The sequence below is a fragment of the Rhagoletis pomonella genome, unplaced genomic scaffold, assembly GCF_013731165.1.
Source record: "Rhagoletis pomonella isolate Grant_MI unplaced genomic scaffold, Rhpom_1.0 Rhpom_scaffold_00003, whole genome shotgun sequence".
Taxonomy (NCBI): Eukaryota; Metazoa; Arthropoda; class Insecta; order Diptera; family Tephritidae; genus Rhagoletis; species Rhagoletis pomonella.
Genome location: NW_023458557.1, coordinates 70,880,639 through 70,901,002, shown reverse-complemented (window position 1 = coordinate 70,901,002; position 20,364 = coordinate 70,880,639). Strand labels below are relative to the sequence as shown.

Sequence of the window (20,364 nt, the reverse complement as noted above, 5' to 3'; positions counted from 1 at the left end):
AAAAAAAAACCGACTTAAAAAAAATATATATATATCTATATATTTCATGATCCAATGATCGGATCTAAACCAAATTAGTATGGGACCACCTCTGAGACACTACCTTTCCGTTTCAAAAAAGAAGAATTATTGCAATCGGTTGACGTGGTGCAAAGTTATGCGGTAACATACATAAAAAAAAAATAAAAAATATTCCGACGAACTTATAACCTCTTCCTTTTTTGGAAGTCGGTTAATAACTAGTCAACGCACACATTTATCAAAGCAGTGAGGTGACAAATCGAGAGAAAGCTGTGTTGGATAAATGGGATTACCAGTTACCCTAATTAGGAAAGAAATATTTTCATTCTTAGCGAATTACGAAACTTTTATGTGAAGCAGTATGGGGTGTGACAATGGTGTGGCCTGCGGAACTCTCCGTCTATTCGGCTTGGGCTAAGAGCTGAGGTCCGGGAGGTACATCCTAGTGGGAATCCCAGGAAGACTTTAGTAATTTTCTCAGTATGAATTTGCCTAGGCAAGAGAACGGCCGCTCCACAGTGGTTCAAAATTGGCATTTTGTGTTCACTGAAGCTTTAATTTTTCACTCAATTTGATAATTTTTCTTTTTTAATGAAAGCTAAAAAAGTCGCACGAGACCAGTTGAGCCCGGTTTTTGAAATTTTTGTTTGTTTGTATTAAACTTGTAAGTGCAAAGTGTAAAGGCAAATAACCCAAAAAGGTCGGTTCCATGTATAACAGATTGACCCGGAATACCAATTTCGACCACGGGCCATCACCACAGTGGCTCCTTCCACAATGACAATAAGGCAAAAAACTGAATAAACCTATCATGTATTGTTTGTTCCTATCTTTTTAAGTACTCTAAAATATATGTTCCATTTACTCATGTACACATGCGAAGAGGATTTCTGCTGGTATATTTGCAGTGCCTTAGTACATACTTCTGTACATGAATTTACTTGCTTTTTATTGCGGTTTGGATGTGTTTGTGAAAATAAATATGTGTTAGTTACACCGACATGACTCCTGGCATGACTCTGAATGATTCAGCCGTGTGTAGTCGAAGGCGAGTCAACACGTACACAAATGACTCGCGAGTCAGACGCAACATGTATGCCGCCTATTAAACATATCGCTCATTTACTTCAATAGTGCCATAACTAAAAAAAAAAAACTGTACAAAAACGACTTTAATGTTTTGAATTTACATATCGTTGTCTTATTTGACAAAGGCCCTAACCAACACTCTTTTCGAAACTGCGGTTTTCACAGGTTTTGGTACAATGTATTAAAATATACCTTCGTTTCAAGTTTTTAAGTGATAGTACCAAAAACAACGGAGTTAATGCCACTTTTTAAAAAGCCCTACCTGGTTTTGATACTATTTTTATAATGGTTTTTGCTTCTCGAATGTATATTTATGCATGTTTATGATAACTGTAGTTTATTTCAGAAAGGTATCCTATGTATCCTATTGCAGTATTTTGCATAGGTAAAATATTATTCTATTTACCGAAAATGTTTGAGGGTTCGTATATACATATGTACATATGTATGTAGATATGTATGTGTAAATAAATCTACATACTATGAATATGTACTTCAGCCAACAAGGCCCTAAACAAGGTATATACATACATACATAAAACAATTATTTTCAAGAGCCTTAAACAGGTACGAGTGTGGCAGTACAAATCGCCTGAATTTAGTATTGAGCTGTTAGTCAATGAAGTTTGTTCGAATATAGACATTCATACATACTTATAAAACAGCCATGTCGATATTCACTTTTAAATATCTTTTTTTGATAGTAACGCTGTTTAAAGCTCAACTAATCTCGACTGCACCGAATGTGGTTAATCAAAAACAACAAACAAATTTAAGGTAGATACTTTCATCACAGCAAATTACCGTTTAACTTAGTGCAGCATTTTTAATGAAGTTTCCTCTTTAAACAGCATAACTGAGGACTATAAGACGCTACGTGATGATGCCCAATGGCTTTTCCAGCATATTGAATTTATTGCCGATTCTTTAGTGCAAATTTTACCCGCAGTAAATCGGGAAAGTGGAAGATCCTTGCAAGGAACAGTTAGTAACGCGTAAGTAACATAAATTCGATGCACTACTTTTCATAAAAACAATTTGATATGAATTTTATTATAAAAGAGAAATATTTTACAAAACAGTTTAAATTATGTTAATGTTTTACCCCTACTGATTTATGTATATTTCAAAGGAAGAAAGTTGAGTAAAAACAATAAATTATGCTATGAAAACTATTTGTGTTGATCACATCTTTCCGTTGTTGGTTACTTAGTTAAAAATTACTACTCTTCCGAATATTTTGTGGTTCGAAACTGAATAAAACATATAACCTCATGAACTATTGCCCGGCAACCAGCAACAACACAAATGTTTTTTAACATAAAATAATAAAAAAAACAGCCTTATCATGAGTTTGATTTTCCCCGAACCGGTTCACTTTTCACAAATACAAATTTTCGGGTGAATTTGTTTTCAGACGAAACTCAGGATAAGGCAGAATATTTTTTCATAAGCTTATAAATGCAGTTTTTCAGTCTAGATGCAAATTTGACTAGACTTCAATCAAAACCAAACTTAAAACTCTTACTCTTTTACTTCACTGAAAATTTAGAACCAAGCTTAAGCGACGATTCCGAATTGAATTAAATTGAAGAAACTTAAAATTAAATTATTAATTATTATTAAATAAACAAACTATAATTTCTTACCACAGCACTTTGGTTGAAAACACGCGCCTCACATTACTCCTGGGACTTCGTCATGTACTCGTAGGCATTAAAGAAATTGCAGTTTCCTTTCAACGTCGCTTATCGGGTGATCACGAGCAGCAGTTGATACACATGTAAGCTTGTTGTTAAATTTATTAAATATGTACATTTATTACATAGGTACATATGTACATACACATGTATTCTTACAGTAAAACCGTTTTTTACTTTTTCTTGTAACAGCAAAATGGTCACCCAGCTAATTCAGGATATTCTTCGATTTGCTAAACATTTATTTTCGATGCTGCGAAACAGTCTTTCCGAAATTTTCCGCATTTACAACCGCTATATACCCGAGGTGCTGCTCGGGAAATGCTTTAGCAAATACATTACAACAGCATATCCAGATCGCAATATTTACGAATATCCCTTTATTCTTACCGGTGAGGTGATCGATTTCGCAATAGCATATCTACAGAATTTACCAATATATGATGCGGCGAATCAAAGCCCAATTTCGAAATTAGAGACAGCAGATATTTCGGATGAACAAAACGAAATTTGGCCCAACGAAATGGATAAATATTCCAGAAGTCTTGATCTACCAGTGGACCGCAATGGTCGGCAAACTAGCACAGAGAGCAGTCCACATCCGTGGCAGAAATGTTTAAAAATGTATGCAGCGGATACTATTTCAAGGCAGTTGAAATTATTTTTCATTGGAGATTAATCTATAAAATGTTTATAAATACATACATATGTAGGAACACACGTACTACTTAAGCAATTATTTTCTATTTACAGTACATTGTATCATCTAACGAAAATATGTAGCTTATTTATACCTATCCCTTATCACCAATATTTCTTCATTAACGTAAAACAAATGCATTGAGTGTTTGAGGAATATTTATTCTAACTGCGTATTCTATTCGTTTTTTTTTTTTTAGTTAATATAAATTTTTGTTTGCAAATATTTCACGCGCTAGATTGAAAGTTAAAATACTTTCAGTGGCTTATCGTTCACACATTTATGCTGTTTTCTTAAAAAATTTTGTTTTAATAAAAAATAAGACTTACATAGAAAATCTCACAACTGCAAACGCATGAAAACATTAACTTGGCCCATTTTAGCTTCCACAAAAGCTGCTGCAGCTTAATTTGTTTGTGTGCTGGTGGAGAATAATGCCAAGACACCACTGGCCAAGCCAATTGAGAAGATGTAATTTACCAGAGGCGACGAATTTTTCAAAATGAAAAAGCTAATGAAGATTATGATTGCCAAGAAGAGCGCGTTATTATAGAAAATTGAGAAAGTAGTTGCTTCGTAGTCAGCTACTTCATTCTTCTTCCACAAGATGCGTTCATCCTTTTCCTTGCGTGTAACTTTCTTGTCATCACCAATTTGACGGTTTATTTCGCGGGTTACAGCATCTTCGCGACGGCTAGCGATTTTGTGCTTCAATTGGAATTTTATGTTCCGATATGCCATGGCCATCAGATAAGTACTGGCCCCTGTTAGCAGCACAAAGAAAAATGCACTGGACAATAGATCCATGTTGTGCACACGCCAAAAGAGCCCTAAATATTTAAATTACAAGGTGTTAATAGTCATTGAAGTAATATACTATGTATGTAGCTGTGGCCAGAAGCGACCGGCTACGTGTCACCACACTCACAAATTGGTATCGCCGAAACGATGAAAGCATTGCCGTAGAATAAAGCGGATGATTTGGTGCTCACATTACGGCTAAAATCTTGTAATAGCAGTTCCTCTTCCTTGGTGAAGCCAGAAGATTGCACTTTTTGTTGCTTTCCTGATCCCATTTTATTATTGTTCAAGCACGATAATTTCCAAGTTGTTCGTACACAAAATTGTTGGAGCAAATAAACCAAGTAAACTCCTAATTGGAGAAGTGAAAGTAGTGTAATGGACGAAGCAACGACGAAGTTTCTGTGACGTGTAAACTGTCAACGATAAATTGACAACTTGTCACTGGTGCGACATCTGTGAATGATACTTCGCTATACAGTAAAACCAAACAGCGCGAATCTATGCGAAGGGACAATAACAAGGCGCCTTTGAAAACACCATGAACGAAAGACACAAGATCACGTAAGAACAAGAGAGTGAAAAAAGTCGATTTTTTTTAGCGGGTTCTACGACATCTTGTTTCACTGGAAAACGAGCGAAAAGTAAACAAAGCAAAGAAAACAACGAAAACCAAAACTAGCCAAAATTATTGTCAGCCACTTTAAACGCACAATTTAGGTAAAATGATGCAACAAAATGCTTTTAAATGTGTTGTCATGTTGAATTCACTCTTCTTTACCTGAATAAAAGTGTAAAATAGTGGTGCTTGTGATGTAAACAAACGCTCAGCTGACGTACCCGCTTTCGCAAACTTTTTTCTCAAAGCCAGTTACAAATACGTTAGTTATGTGATCTTGTATTTTTGGTTCATGGGAAACACGTTACCAAATAATGTAAATCGACGTTCTTTGACGCCATGATGCAATAATACAAGGTGGTCATGAACCAATTAGAACAGATCTGACCGGTTGAGAAGCAGCCATTTGTAATAGCAATTGAGAAAAAAGTGTGTGACATTCGTAATTTTGAAGCTTACTATTTCTGTAGGTAGGAAATATAAAAATTCATATTTTCTTTTCAGTAAACTTTGGTAACTATCGAATACTGTTTGAATGAACTTGAAAAAAAGGATAATCGTATCGAAATTGCGCTGGTAATTTTAAATACATATGTATGTACTATATTGTATAAGTCCCCTTTCAGACACGTCAAGTCTTGCTTTCAAGTCTGCTCGTTCGTTGGTGAAGGAGGTGGGAAGACAGGGGAAGAGTACAGATACCTCCGTACCGTCAATTCGTTTCAAGTTTTCTTGTTCTCTTTTGATCTTTTCGTTGCCTCCCATTTAAAGATCCGAGAACTTGAATTCAATAAAACTTGACGTGTGTGGAAGCAAAGAGAAAACACAAAAGAGAATGCGATAAAAATTGCTTTCAAGACTTGACGTGTCTGAAAGGGGACTAAGAGAAAAAGCTAAAAAATCCGTAAAAAAATTTCTCTAGAAAAATGGGTAATAGAGAGCGAATACGTCCCAATTTTGGACCGTAAATGTCTTCTTCTTTGTGCACGAAACAGCCCGAACTGCTTCCCAATTGCAAAAGGGCAATTTGAAATAACAGCTGTTGTTGTTTAAATTCGAAAGTGAATTTCATAAAACACAAAAGTGAAAAATACCGTAGAATATTCATAAAATGTAGTTATTTGGTAATTTTATTAGCCATATAAGATAAATACATCTAAAATCATTATTTAGATCTAATTTGTTGATTCCGGGCACGAAATTTGTTTTTTGCGTTCCTCACGCCCTGGGCACTTTTGGCACATGTTGACACATTTTTGACACTTGTGAGGGAGTATCTTATTTTTACGCTCCAATGACCGGGGCAGCCCGGAAAGCGTGTGGAACAAAGCTAATTTCTCATTTCTTGCCGCTAAATGGACTTCGAAAGAGTCAGATTTGACGGGAAAAGAGCCAAACTGGCAGCCCTGCTTGGGATAGTGATAACTCATAACATGCATCACCCTGTGCTAGAACCGCACGATCAAAGTCCGTTATCGTAATTATAAGTCGAAATTTAATTTTCAAAATTTTCAGGGCTAATACATTTTGTTTTAACGGAAGTGAATGCTCAATATACAAAATGTTGAGTTTTCATGTCTAATATTAACATATATGTATGTATATCCTAAACTAAATACCATTAAGAAAATTAGCAAAATAAAATCTATGTTATAAATCGATAAATGGTGTTCGATTTCTTCTTATCTCTAAAGTGCACATCTTCATTTAAGAAAAATTTATTCCCAAAAAATTTTCTAAAACAACTGCAAGATCATGTATATCCTCCGCACTTCGCGTTTTGCTGCTTCCACATCAGCTCCGAGACAGTTTCTGTCCGCTCTGCGATCTATGTCTTCCGTGGATGCTCAATACACTAAACTTGAGGTTAACGAAAAAACTGGCATTGCTACATTGACTTTGAACCGGCCACCGGTGAACAGCCTCAATTTGGAGCTGTTAACTGATATACGCAATTGTATAAAAGATGCTGAGAGCAACAAGTGCAAGGGGCTCATACTGACATCTGTAATTAAATGATTTGAAACTTTACATACGTTTGTATGTATGTATGTATGTACCTGGATAAATTAAATATTTTTCTTCAGTCTTCAAATAGTGTATTTAGTGCAGGCCTGGATATCTTGGAAATGTACCAGCCCAAAGAAGAACGTCTAAAAAGTTTTTGGACAACACTGCAAAGCACGTGGATGGCATTGTATGGCTCAAAACTACCAACTGCAGCAGCGATTAACGTAAGTTACACATATTACGTTCAGTCCTCTTAATCCAAAGTACCTTAATAAAGTGACGTTTAGTAGTTTCATTAATACGATGTTCGCATGAGGTGATTTGCCAGGCAATTTTATGGGCGATTGGTTGAAACAAAAGTTGGCTACACCCCAACTTCATTGAAAACGATTATTTGAAAGGCCGTTCACACCAGGCGATTTTTGCCCTCAATTAAAAGTTGATTGTAAAATCGTCTCATGCGAACACCGTAAAAACGATATTCAGCCGCAACTCTGATTAAACTAAACAATAATTTGCAAGTATTAAAATCGTAAAGATTAAAAAATCGTTTAATAATTGTCTTGTTATCGGCAGGGTCACGCACCGGCAGGAGGATGTCTGCTAGCAGCATCTTGTGAATATCGTGTTATGCTGCCCAAATTCACGATAGGTTTGAATGAAACCCGCCTGGGAATTATGGCACCGAATTGGTTTATGGCTTCATTCCTTAACGTACTCCCGCGGCGTATCGCCGAGTTAGCGCTTACACGGGTAGAATGTTCACCACTGTTGAAGCGCAACAGGCAGGTCTCGTTGATGATGTTGTCAACACAAAGGAAGAAGCGCTAGCTAAATGTGAAGAGTTCTTTGCCTCGTTCAAGCAAGTCAGCCCCTACGCACGTGCCTTGACCAAGCAGCAATTCCGTGTCAAGGAATTACAAGACCTCGAAGAGCATCGTGAACAAGACTTACAGTTATTCATCGATACTATCACTAAGCCGGGTACCCAAAAAGCGTTAGGATTATATCTGGAAAGCTTAAAGAAGAAAGCTTGAGCATGGCATTCGAAAGCGAATTACCTGCTGAGTTTTACATTGTGGCATTTTTCGATTTAAGATTATAGTGGTTTGATATATATACATTATTAGATGTTCGCATTTATTTTGAATTCGTATTTAAATTTCGTTATTTATCATGTAGATAGAAAAGTATAACAAATAAACCTTGAGTACTCCCTTTTATTTTACGCTTCCTCATTCATTATTTCTTCGCGGATTTCACTCTGCAATGAGGCTAAAGACTCGGACATCAATTCAAGGAAGGAATTGATTTCAAGAATTTTAGCTCTATTGCGCTCCAATTCGTTACTGTAAAAAGATTATGAAAGTTTGGATTTTCGATTTAGTAAGTAAGTAGTACAAGGCTTTATGTCTGATTAAGCCACTTACTTATTAAGTTCATCGATCATGTTTTCTATAAAATCTCTGCTCCGCACCATTAGCCGATCTTCTCGCTCATCAATACGTTGAATATGTGTATCCTTCATGCCAGCGATCAAATTAAGGACAGCTTCACGATCTTCCATGTAATGCGACAATTCAGGTGGCACATCTTCGAAATCTTGCAGTGCTAACTTCGTGTTGATGTAATGTGTGGCCACTTCGGTCATATTTTCAGAAAAGTGAATGGCAATGTCACGTAGCTGTCCGAAATATGTTTGTACTTGCTCCACAAATCTGGCCATCATTTCTTGTATGCGACGTTGAAAGTTGACTGTGGTTTCCTGAGGTGGAAATAATCAAAGGTCAAAAGTTAAAAAAGAGCGTACCGTCGCATCCACGTAACCGATATGACCCAGATTTTATATCTACTTAAGGACTATCAGAAAACATTCCCCCAAATTGTCGGGGGATTTTTCATGCTATATTAACATAAACAGGAGAAGAAATGCGAATTCGCATGGGAACGGACATTCCCAGAAATGATAAAACAAAATAAAAACAATAAGGTGGTGTTGGGGTGTGGGAACAGCTAAATTTTTCGCCGTGGGAATCATAACATTAAAACGACGTGTTTGTTGTAATTCGTACTGCCATTGTACGTGGCTGCTGTTGTAGCGAGACTATTACACCCCGATTAGGTCGGTTTGTTCATTAATCGTTGTCGTCAAGCTCCACTAACGGTAGACCCAAGAAACGAACTGTTTCGACGGGGTCGGATCAATTGGAGAGGGGTGTTAGCTAAGTGGGATTGAGCTGATATGTGCAGAGGTGGTTGGGAGTCTCTACATGCCGGACACTCATTGGGAATATCGGGGTAGAGTCTGGAGGCGGCTACAATAGGCCGACCGTAACTGGCCCAGAGTAACGCGGGACTCTATTGGCAGTTGAAGCTCCGTGTCTGCTACAGGTGGTGATTGGGCGGCAATCATAGGTCGGGAGTTGTTGTTATAGCGGCTAAAATCTCAATCATTTTCGTCTAGCTCAACTAATGCGAGATCCAAGAAGCGTGCAGCCTCTATAGGGTCCGTCCATAGGGACAGAGGCGTCAGTCGAGTGGGGTTCAATGGGCAAGCGAAGGGATGTATCGAGTCGTGGGTGCCGCATGCCGGGCACTCATTGGGTACGTCCCCATCCAGTGTTCTCAGGTAGAGTTTAACCTTCTGCAGTAATCAGAGCGAAGTTGGGCCATTGGGTCCGAGTCTTCCGAGGCAGACGAAACTCTGTCTCGTTCACGTCAGGTGGTGTGTGCCCAGAACGACATTCACAGGCAGGAGTCTACGTAACTTGAGACTGACTTCCTGCGAATGCCGCTCAAGGCCTGTCGATAGGCTGTCGGGTCCAGAGGTTGCTTTATGCAGCCTTGTGACGTGCCTTGGCTAGGACTCCTCTGCAAGCAAGTGTCTGTTCGAGTGCCCACGTCTTAGGAAGCCACAATTGCTTTCAGAGCATTGTGTTGTGCTCCCTAACGTGAAGCATTTGCGCCTCGTCATGTAGGTGATGTTATGGCGACATCAGAAGACATCCGGTCGCTGTCCGGAGTGCGGCGTTCTAATTAGTCTGTAGCTTCGTCCACTGCGTCCAGCTTTTACTGGCGACCGAATGAAGAAGCGAGAAAGTTCGGAGAGGTAGCCTTTTACTTTCCTGCAGAAGTCAACAATTTCATTCCCCGACGTCAATATCCACCGCCCTCCCTGAGCAGAGGAAACTTCGAGATACAGAAGTTGAAAAGTAGGTGGCAGAGGACATCACACTCTGGAAACCCTTGTTTAACTCTTTTAGGATTTGAAGTCTGATCTCGAAAGGTTACTGACGACTGCCGTCTGCTCTTTATAATTCGTCGACCACCGTTTAAGTTCCTATGGGAGAGAGGAAGAGCCGATATCTTCTAATAGTGTGAAATGACAAAGGGTGTCAAATGTCTTTGACAGGTTCAACGCTACCATGACTGTTCTCTCAAGGGGCTGCTACGGTTAAGACCACGTTTCACCTTAGTGGTAACAATACTGTAAGGTATTGACGGGGTGCAATATTCATCTGCTTCGATACCCAAGCAGCAGCCATGCCCGTCTGTATTGGCTTGATGGGTTATAAAGACGTCAAAGGCAACGAAAAAGCTGATGCACTAGCCACAGCTGGTTCGGTGGAGAAATTCACAAAATGAGTTGTATTTGATAACAGAAACACTATGAATACTGGCACGGCCTCCACACTTGCCGGCAGTCTAAAATAGGCCTTGACATACCACGCATCGATGTGACTACCGGCGTTGGGCTAACATGATTTGCGGACAACTGTTGACCGCTTCGCCTGGCTGAACCTCAGAGGCTTTGGGAACTAAACCACAGGCCTTGACAGGGGAAAAATCTGAGTCATTCCGGTGCGTAGAACCGGCTGTTGGGGGAATGTTGTCATTGTGTGTAAAATCAAATCAAATGGGAAGTGAATTGCAGAACCTGCCGGATTGTCTCCTCAAAATTCACGCGAGTAAACGCTAAGTACGCGGCCATAAATAACAGTTGATTTTTATTTACAAACGCAACGCCTTCTTGAGGCTTCTCTCTACGTTAGATTTCAGTTCTTATAGCCCGTCCTAATGTAAAAGCCTCACATTTTTCCAGAATCAAAATTGTTTGCAAAAATACTTTATACTTAGGGCTGTACGGCGAATTTTATGCACTAACCTCTACACTCTCGTGTAAATGCAATTCCTGGCTCATCAGCTGCTGCCATACTTCATTGATGGTATCATCAAATTGCATTGAAATCTTATCAAATTGTTCCAATAAGTCCAAACTCTCGGGCGACTCTTCATCTTCGCCGCGCATAGTTCGTATCTCCAATGCTTTAAGTACAGCAGATGCACGTTCGAAGACGCTTTCCTTATGTTGTAGAAATTCTTCGATTACATCTTGACCCATTTTTTGTATCAAATTTTGACCTTCTTCCAAATTCTCCTTGAATTCATTTATCTCTAACTCACGCTCTTCATAACATTCCAAACCAAATTTATATATTTCTTGCGTCACACCATAGATATCATTGTCGTATTCCTCAGCAAGATCGGTAGCCGTCTGCCCGATCTGTAGTAGCGCATGACCATCTTCGTCCCCTTTCCACAATGACTCGTACAACTGATGCTCGTTTAGATATTCAACAAAGCTGGAGGCCAAACGTCGTTCATCATATTCCTCCTTAGCCTTGGCAGCGCGTGCCAAAATTTCATTCTCTTCATTAGCTTCAATTTCACGAACCTCGCGGCTAAAAATAAAAATTAAGTAGAAAGGTAATGAGTTTCTGAGTCTCTTAAATCAACCAGCATAGGGCAGCCTATTAATTATTGTCGCAGAGTCCGCCTAAGGACTAGGACATTTACAAAAAGGGCGTTGATTATCGATAATGTTGGCCACAAACTACTGCGATTTGAGATTGGAAATACCACTATTTTTTTATTTTTATTAATTTTCACACTTTCTCTTAACGAATAGTTCAAAATGACTCAGATCGTTTAGCGATATCGCGGAGACTTTTATCTCTTAAAATATCGTATTCTTAAAAGCAGTTCCCTCGATGATCAGCTTTCATTCCCACGACAGCCGGTTCTACGTACCGGAATGACTCGGGTTTCACCCGACCAAGGGCTGTTGTTTCGGCGATCTAACCCCGTTTAGGTCGGCGAAGTATCTCAGAAGTTGTCCGTCCATAGGGCAACATTCACTACGCATTCTCCTACTCAGGGCTGGCATCGAGTCAAACCCTGGGCCAGAAATATACACCTGCTGTGTATACCTCAGTCAAGTGTAATGCCTGCGAGGGGTGGAGTCACCTCAGGGTCTGCTCGGGACTACGGACACACAGACAGTGGACCACGTCGTACGTGGCCCCCTGTTGCTCAAACAGAGCAGCCTCCACGACAACCCATAGTCCGCCCGTGCAGCCCCACACACTCACACAGCAACCACACACAGTCGCCACAACACAACAACATACCACAGCCACCACAGACCACACAACACACACAACCGCACCACCACCCACACGCCGCCGCCAACAACTCCTGGTTCCCCCTACAATCTGCACGGTATGTCAGACCAGGATATTCCGTAATGTGACATCAGTCAAGTGCAACACCTGCCTTGGCTGGTGCCACTTTAGGGCATGTTCAGGTCTGCGCACCACGCGAGATTGGACGGGGAACTTCGAGGGCCCGTGTTGCGCTGCTCGGTCGCTGACATCAATTGCGACGCCCCCCACTACCACCACAGGGAGGCAATCTCCTCAGCAGCACACACAGCCAACGGCGGCAAGAACATACACATCACTCACACCCCACATCACAACACGTCTCCCGAACCACATGAAGCTCCTCCAATTCAACTGCAACGGGCTACAGAGCAAGATTGAGGAGATAACCGCCTTCATGTGTCGGCATGGTATATTAATAGCTGCGGTCCAAGAGACGAAGTTGCACAGCAATTCAACTTTGTTGAATTATGCCGGGTACAACGTGCACCGTCGAGATCGCGAGCGAGATAATGGTGGTGGCTTAGCGTTCATCACGCACCACACCGTGCAGTATCGTCTTATCGAAGCAGACATCGACCGCAGGGATACCACCCTAGAATGTCAGGGCATCGCTATCCGGTCAGGCGATGTCGAGCTCGAAATATTTAATATATACATACCCCCTGTCACCTGCTGCCCGGCAGGATATCACCCTGATATAGGTGCGCTCCTCAGAGGTGAAAACCGTATGGTAGTAGGTGACTTTAATGCGCACCACGATCTTTGGCACTCAAGCCTGTCAAACGATCGTAGGGGAACAGACTTGGCTGAGCAGATAGACGATTCGACATTCTGCACAATGAACGACGACGCACCCACCAGGATTATGGGTAACTGCAGTAGCTCGCCAGACATCACAATAGTCAGCGCTGGTCTGATAAACAGCATAACGTGGCGACCTATGCTGACTCTAGCATCAGACCATCTACCCATAGTGATCTCGATTGATAAACCAACCGACTTTGCCTCCGCCAAACACCGGACCTATGTCAACTTTTCTAAAGCTGACTGGAAAGGTTACGCGGAGTTTACTGAAAACACCTTCACATCGCTCCCCACACCAACCGACGTCCATCTCGGTGAACGTAAGTTCCGCAGGGCTATCACTGCTGCTGCAGCCCGCTTCATACCGGCAGGGTGCATATCGGACCCACGTCCAAACTTCCCTGCCGAAGCGGCTGTTTTAGCCAATGAGCGTGATAGCCTTCGTCAGGCCGATCCCGGAGATCCCCGTATCAGGGATCTCAACGCGGAGATTCGGCAACTTGTAAACGTACATAAGCGGAAGAAGTGGGAGGAGCATCTGAAGACTTGCAACTTCACCTCTGGTGTGAGCAAGCTTTGGTCAACCGTGAGGTCATTGTCTAATCCGACGAAGCACGACGACAGAGTCGAAATTTCCTTCGGCGACCATGCTTCGTCGGACCCGGAGCGATGCGCGAGCTATTTCAGCCGGCAGTTCATACTGCATCCTCCGGTGGACAAAGCCAAGCGTCGAGTGACCAGAAGGCTGCACAAACTGCCAACAACTTGTGCCCCCCTTGCTTTCACTTGCGGTGAAGTTCAGGTGGCCATCGGGAAGGCGAAAGCCTCCAAAGCCATGGGTCCCGACGGAATATGCATGCTGATGCTGAAAAATTTGGGTCCTGCGGGGGTAGCGTACCTAACGGAGGCCCTCAATTTGTCAATGGCCACTCTCATCATCCCAGACATCTGGAAGGTGGGGAGAGTGGTCCCACTGCTCAAACCGGGGAAACCGGCAAACAAAGGAGATTCGTATCGTCCGATTACACTCCTTTCCCCGGTAGCGAAGACACTCGAGGCCTTGCTACTCCCGTACTTCACAAATCACCTGACCCCAGCGAAGCATCAGCATGGTTTCCGAAAAGTGCACAGTACAACAACAGCACTTAACGCCATAAACACTCAGATAACTCGTGGCCTTAACCGTAACCGTCCCTGTGAGAGAACGATTCTAGTAGCGTTGGACTTGTCAAAGGCGTTTGACACCGTCTGCCATTCCACGCTACTAGAAGATATAGAGGCCTCCTCTCTCCCACAGAGGCTCAAACGGTGGTCGGCAAATTATCTAAGTGGTCGACATTCGTCGGTAATGTTCAGAGACAAAACGAGTAAGCAGCGAAAAATAAAACAGGGGGTTCCTCAGGGTGGTGTCCTTTCCCCGCTACTGTTTAACTTTTATATTTCAAAGCTCCCTCAACCACCAGAGGGAGTCTCGATTGTCTCCTATGCCGACGATTGCTCGATTATGGCGACTGGGAATGGAATTGATGACCTGTGTTCGAAAGTAAACGGCTATCTCTCCGAACTTTCTCGCTTCTTCACTGCAAAGTGTCTAGCCCTCTCCCCTACGAAATCCTCCGCGACCCTGTTCACAACCTGGACGAAGGAGGTCAGGCTACCGCTGGGGATTCACGTCGATGACACACCAATTCCGACGGTGAATAACCCCAAAATACTCGGAGTCACATTCGACAGCCTGCTCTCCTTCTCTGCGCACTCAACCGCTATTGTCAATAAAGTACAGAGCCGCAACAAGGTCCTCAAGTCGCTAGCCGGCAGTACTTGGGGCAAAGACAAAGAAACGTTGCTGGCAACATACAAGGCAATAGGCCGGCCGGTCTTGAACTACGCAGCGCCAGTGTGGTCGCCAGGGACTAGTAGGACGCAGTGGACGAAGTTACAGACGGGACAAAATACGGCACTTAGGACAGCGACGGGATGCCTCCTGATGACGCCAGAACATCACTTGCACGGCGAGGCGCAAATGCTCCCAGTTAGGGAGCACAACATAATGCTCTGCAAGCAGTTCCTGATCGGGAGCCACAGAAGTGGCCACCCAAACAGACAGCTGCTTGCAGAGGAGCCCTCGCCTAGGCACGTCAGGAGGCATCTATATGAACTGACGGACGAAGTCCAGAGGTTCATTAAGCAACCTCTGGACCCGACAGCGTACAGACAGGCCCTGAACGGCATTCACAGGGACTCAGTCTCGAGTTATGTAGACTCTCGACCTGTGAATGCCGTTCTAGGCATACCACCCCCGGACACTGACGAGACAGAGCTTCATCTGCCTCGGGAGACACGCACTACACTTGCTCAACTTCGCTCCGGCTACTGCAGCAGGTTAAACTCCTACTTGAGTAGGCTGAATGAGGATGTGCCGAACGAATGTCCGGCATGCGGAGAGACCCCACATGACTCGAACCACCTCTTCGCATGCCCGGAAAACCCGACTACCCTAACGGCCCTGTCCCTGTGGACAGATCCCACAGAAGCTGCACGCTTCCTAGGGTTGCCGTTAGTGGAACTTGACGACAACGACTGAGATACCAACCGATCTGGGCGGGGTTGTTGTAGCCGCTACAACAACAACATGATCAGCTTTCATAACTGTAGTCTTTATAGATACAAAATGAAAAAGCCAATAGGGACTGCTGATGTGAAGCGGATACTCATCCACTGAAACTGAATAGGGGACCAATGTTCTGAGCTTTTTTTTTTTGTCGGAACTAACACAAAACAACGCGTCCCCTTTACATCAGTTATAAATCTACGTGATCTGCGAATAAATCGGAGAAGATAGTTTAATGAGTGTAGTCAGATCGGTTGAAATATAGAATCAGCTTTGGACTACATACGGAAAATGTAATACAAAAAGAATCGACGATTTATCATATGCGTCAGACGAAGTGGCACTAGTTATCGTAGGCATGACACCTATCGATCTTCTATCTGAAGAAAAAGCGAGAGTGTATCAACGCTGTCGAACCTTCACTACTAGCCGGAAAGAAGCTAGTCGAAGCGTCAGTCCGAGAAGGTGAGAGGCTCAGAGAGGGTGGTTTGAATGGATCCGAATAAGGTGGGTTTTTATGTAATATTTTAAAATACATTAACCCGGAATGCCTGAGGAATGTAATGAACCTAGCGCTCTGTCCTCAAACCACTTCCCGACGAAAGTACCGGGGGATTGGTACTTAAACGGTAAGAGGTTTAACTCGGTTTAAAGTCCTACTGACGAAATTTGCCTTTCGATGCTTCCAGCTCATAAAACAGTAAATATTGGATTGATGGGTGTTAAAGAGCTTAGGCGTTCGTGTCTCAATACATCACTGCCAGAAGCCTCATACATAATTTTTATAAAGGCAGGCAAGAAGCACAAAAAGTGTTCCGGCGTGGCATCATTTTCAAGGCAGGAGGGGCAAATGTCATTGTAATGCATGCCTATCACAGTATGATGTAGGGATGTTAGTCCCGGCCTATTTTATGTCCCGAAAATCCCGGGATTATTTGCCAAGAATCCCGCGATTTTTGGGATTTGTAATTTGCAATGGTGGCGTTATGTTGAGCAGATTTTTCTATCTTTCTTTTGTTTGTTTAATATTTAATATTTTTTAAAAATGTCTAGAGCATTATATGTACATACATATAACACCGTGCGACAGGCAATTTTACACACAAAAATAAATACATTCGCGAAGCCATGGGCCGAATATATGCAGTAAAATTGCGTTTTTGGTTTTTCTCTCTGACGTCAGGATTTTTTTAAAGGTCGTTGAAAATTGATTAGTATGAGTAGTTCAGAAATTGATTTAAAAAATTCAGAGCAATGTACTGAGAAAAGCAGTATGGGTATCAAATAAAGAGAAATTCTGTAGAGAAAAAACAGATTAAATTTTTTTGGTGCATAACGTATTGAAAATGTCCTTTTAAAATTTTGTCCTTGAATATTCTTGAAACTTTGCAATATTTATTTTGAAAGAAGTATATGTTAAGGACTGATATAAACTCGAAAATATCCTCGAATATAGGCCTTCCAACTTTATAAGCTTAAAAAAATAAAATTGATTAAAAAATGGGCATTTTCAATGCCTATTCGTTTTTGCGAACTCAAAAAATTTTAATTTTTTTAAATCCTACAGTATTTTCTTTTTCATTTGGTACACATTTTTATTCTAAATGCACTAAAGATTTTAAATAATTGTTGGAATTTACCATATTTTTATAATAATAAAGTTCTAATAAAAAATGTCTAAAACTAAAAACGCAGTTTTACTATATTTGAAATTTTTTTGGTTTCAACCTGTTTCAATCTTTTTACTCAGAATTTTCGGAAAAATTCTAGGTACGCAATTTTATAGCCCATTAAATTACAGGAGGATACAGTGCAAGTTTCAAGTGACTAAAAATAACGTTAATTTTTTATATATTTTTTGCATTAAAAGTATGTTCGACAATTTCTTAATTTGGCGGAAAATGTACAGCATCGTAAAAACAATCCTAAAAAATCAACGGAAACTTGCATTTTATCCAACTATAATTTAATGGGCTATAAAACTGCGCACCTAAAATTTTTCTAAAATACTGAGTAAAAAGTTTGAAATTTTGGTTAGAGCTTTTTGCATTTTAATAATATTTGTAGACTAAACTGGTTAAAGTAAGGCGTTTCTTTTACTTCTACATTTGCTAAATTAAGTTTTTTTTTTTCAATCGAACCACAAGTTACTTTATTAGATATGTACACGCTAAAGTATTGTTAAATGTGTATAAATTTAATTACTGTCCTTTGTTTTGTCTGTCCAGATAGACCCTCTGGGATTGAGGGCAACATGAATTTTGTTCACCTACAGCCCATCGTAATTTTCACTCAGTTTCTGACTGTGACTTCCATGGCACCGAAGTTGGGAATGCTATAACTGTGTGAAGAGCACAACACACAGTTTTGGTTGGGTTAGCAGACAGCTCATTCTCACTAGACGAATTACCAATCATATTCAGTATTATTTGCGCTTTCCTGTAAGCAACTGACATAAAGTAAATGATTTTCCCTACTGTGTAAGCCGGTCACACAAATTATTGGTTTTATCTGCCTACATAAAGGAGTTATATCGCAAAAACGTGTATCTTGGGGAAAAGAAATTCAACGAAACCAAATGGAATCTACGGCCGATGGCGAGTAAAATACGAAAAAAATTTGGGGAATATCAATACTGTAACTGAAATTTTTTTAGAATTAGAAATCTGAAGGTATTCTGCCTTATCCTGAGTTTCACCTGAAAAAAAAATTCACCCGAAAATTTGTCATCCGCCCATAGTAAAACCATGGAAACCAAGAGTAAAAAGTTAACCGGTTCGGGGAAAATGAAGGTCATGATAAGGCTGATTGTTTTTTTTTTTTTGGTTTTTGTAAACAAACTTTGAGTTGAGAAATGAAACAGTTATAACACGCAGTCAGATGCTGATAAAAGGTGCGTTCGTTTAAAATCTCCAGCAGAAACCAACCAACTGCCAAATTCCGGCGCAATGTCATCTGTTCTCTCACAAGAGAGAAATATCCAAAATAGTACGCGAACAGAAAATTTGCAGAAACTTGCAAGTTAGACGAACAGCTGATATAATTTTTGTTTACATACAAAAGTGTAAAATTTAAAACGTACGAAAAGTCATCGCAAAGTGTTATACTGACACAGTTTATTGATTAAACAAATAACTACTTATTTTTTACAAGTTTACTTAGTCGCATTTTGTAATTTTTATCTTCCAAACCATCAAATTCAATTTTGTGATTTGCGTAAATTCCTACCAGCTGTTTTTGATCAGCTGTTTCCCTGTTGGCAAATTGCTGTTGGCAAAAATTTTTCCAACAGAAACTAACAGCTTCCCCTCAAAATGAAATGTCACTTTGCTCTCTCAATTTCCCCTACTTTGCAAGTTTTTTGCGTACGCGAACGCAAAAACATGTAAGTTTTGGTTAAACTTGAACAATTAACAGCTACGCGAACGCACCTAAAGTCGGACAAAATAAAACTGAGCTACTCAAATCTGCCACTAAAATTTTAATGCATTTGTTTGGGCAGGCTTATATTAGTTTCACCTGTATGTAATAATCTCGAGCTTTTTAATTAAATTTGGCTGAAAGATTTTGAGTTTGCAGTTTTGTAATTTAAGTTAATTTAAGTATAATAAAGTGCAAGTTTAAAGTAGCTGCAACTTACGGTTGATTTTTGGGAAATTTTTTGTGGAAGGTGTTGCTCATTTTCTTCATATAATCGAACATACTTTTTATGGAAGAAAATAAGAGGGTGCAATGCAAAAAGCTGGTACAAGTTGGTACCAATTGTTGCCAAATCGTGCTCGTTTGGCCAAAAAACTAGTAAAACTTGCAAAGAGAGAGCACAATTTTGACATTTCATTTGGAGGGGACGTTGCAAATTCGTGCTGGGAAAATTTTTGCCAGCAAGAAGTTGCAAGCAGGATTGTGGCACACGGTTGCATTTTTGTCAACAATAATTTGAATCAACAAGAAAGAAGTATGTAAACATTTGTTTTTCAATTAATTTAATTAAATAATTCCCAAAATTTGAAAGGTACTCGGCTAAAAAAGCTGTATTCGTAATCGGAACGCAGTCAACACCACTGTCAAAATAGGAAATCCGACAATGACTTGCACAAAGAAATTGAAGCTTATGTTGAAGAGGGTCAGAATAAGAAAAAATATATGTAGGTATAGGTCCAGTTTTGTTTTCCACCTGAAATTATTTAAAAAATGTATTATGTTCGAAATGCAACCAAATGGACGCCAGCTGGAAGTGAAGCTTGCAAATGTTTGCTAATTCCTGTTCGCGCAAAACTTAGTAAGTTTCTCTCTTTGGGAGAGCAAGATACCTTATTCTCTGGATTTTGTTACTGGTTAATTCTTACTGGTTTTTGCATAGCGAACAGAACTAATGACTGACACTGTCAAGAAAAAAATTGCCAAAAATCAAGCTACCTCAAACTTATCCTTTGTGACACTTGAATTGCTCTAGTGGGCTATAAAACTGCATACTCAGAATCTTTCTAAGAAATCGAATTAAA

The 20,364-nt window shown here is 40.5% G+C and overlaps 4 protein-coding genes across 4 annotated transcripts in view; 2 read left to right on the top strand and 2 right to left on the bottom strand.

Moving 5' to 3' along the window:
* The first annotated feature begins 1,696 nt into the window (after positions 1 to 1,696).
* LOC118735437 lies at positions 1,697 to 3,855 on the top strand. Its single transcript, XM_036465181.1, has 4 exons — positions 1,697 to 1,887; positions 1,962 to 2,105; positions 2,765 to 2,893; positions 3,003 to 3,855. Exons 1-4 carry the CDS (start codon positions 1,778 to 1,780, stop codon positions 3,487 to 3,489), a joined length of 870 nt encoding a protein of 289 aa, XP_036321074.1. The 5' UTR covers positions 1,697 to 1,777; the 3' UTR covers positions 3,490 to 3,855.
* Positions 3,695 to 4,784, bottom strand: LOC118735438 (translocon-associated protein subunit gamma). The gene is made up of 2 exons (XM_036465182.1): positions 4,439 to 4,784; positions 3,695 to 4,340 (listed from the first exon to the last, which is right to left on the bottom strand). Exons 1-2 carry the CDS (start codon positions 4,584 to 4,586, stop codon positions 3,916 to 3,918), a joined length of 573 nt encoding a protein of 190 aa, XP_036321075.1. The 5' UTR covers positions 4,587 to 4,784; the 3' UTR covers positions 3,695 to 3,915.
* Positions 4,785 to 6,582: 1,798 nt separating this feature from the next.
* On the top strand, positions 6,583 to 8,168 carry LOC118735436 (enoyl-CoA delta isomerase 1, mitochondrial-like). The gene is given in 4 exon segments (XM_036465180.1): positions 6,583 to 6,937; positions 7,018 to 7,164; positions 7,517 to 7,688; positions 7,691 to 8,168. Coding segments are annotated over 4 exon segments (858 nt in total). The 5' UTR covers positions 6,583 to 6,685; the 3' UTR covers positions 7,978 to 8,168.
* LOC118736358 (dynein regulatory complex subunit 3-like) overlaps positions 8,062 to 20,364 on the bottom strand; it is a 29,404-nt gene continuing 17,101 nt past the window's right edge. Inside the window, exons 2-4 of the mRNA XM_036466452.1 lie at positions 11,106 to 11,726; positions 8,371 to 8,705; positions 8,062 to 8,289 (exon numbers count right to left, since the gene is read on the bottom strand). Of these exons, the coding sequence (XP_036322345.1) occupies positions 8,166 to 8,289; positions 8,371 to 8,705; positions 11,106 to 11,726 (1,080 nt within the window). The 3' untranslated portion in view covers positions 8,062 to 8,165. The remainder of the gene's footprint in view (positions 8,290 to 8,370; positions 8,706 to 11,105; positions 11,727 to 20,364) is intronic.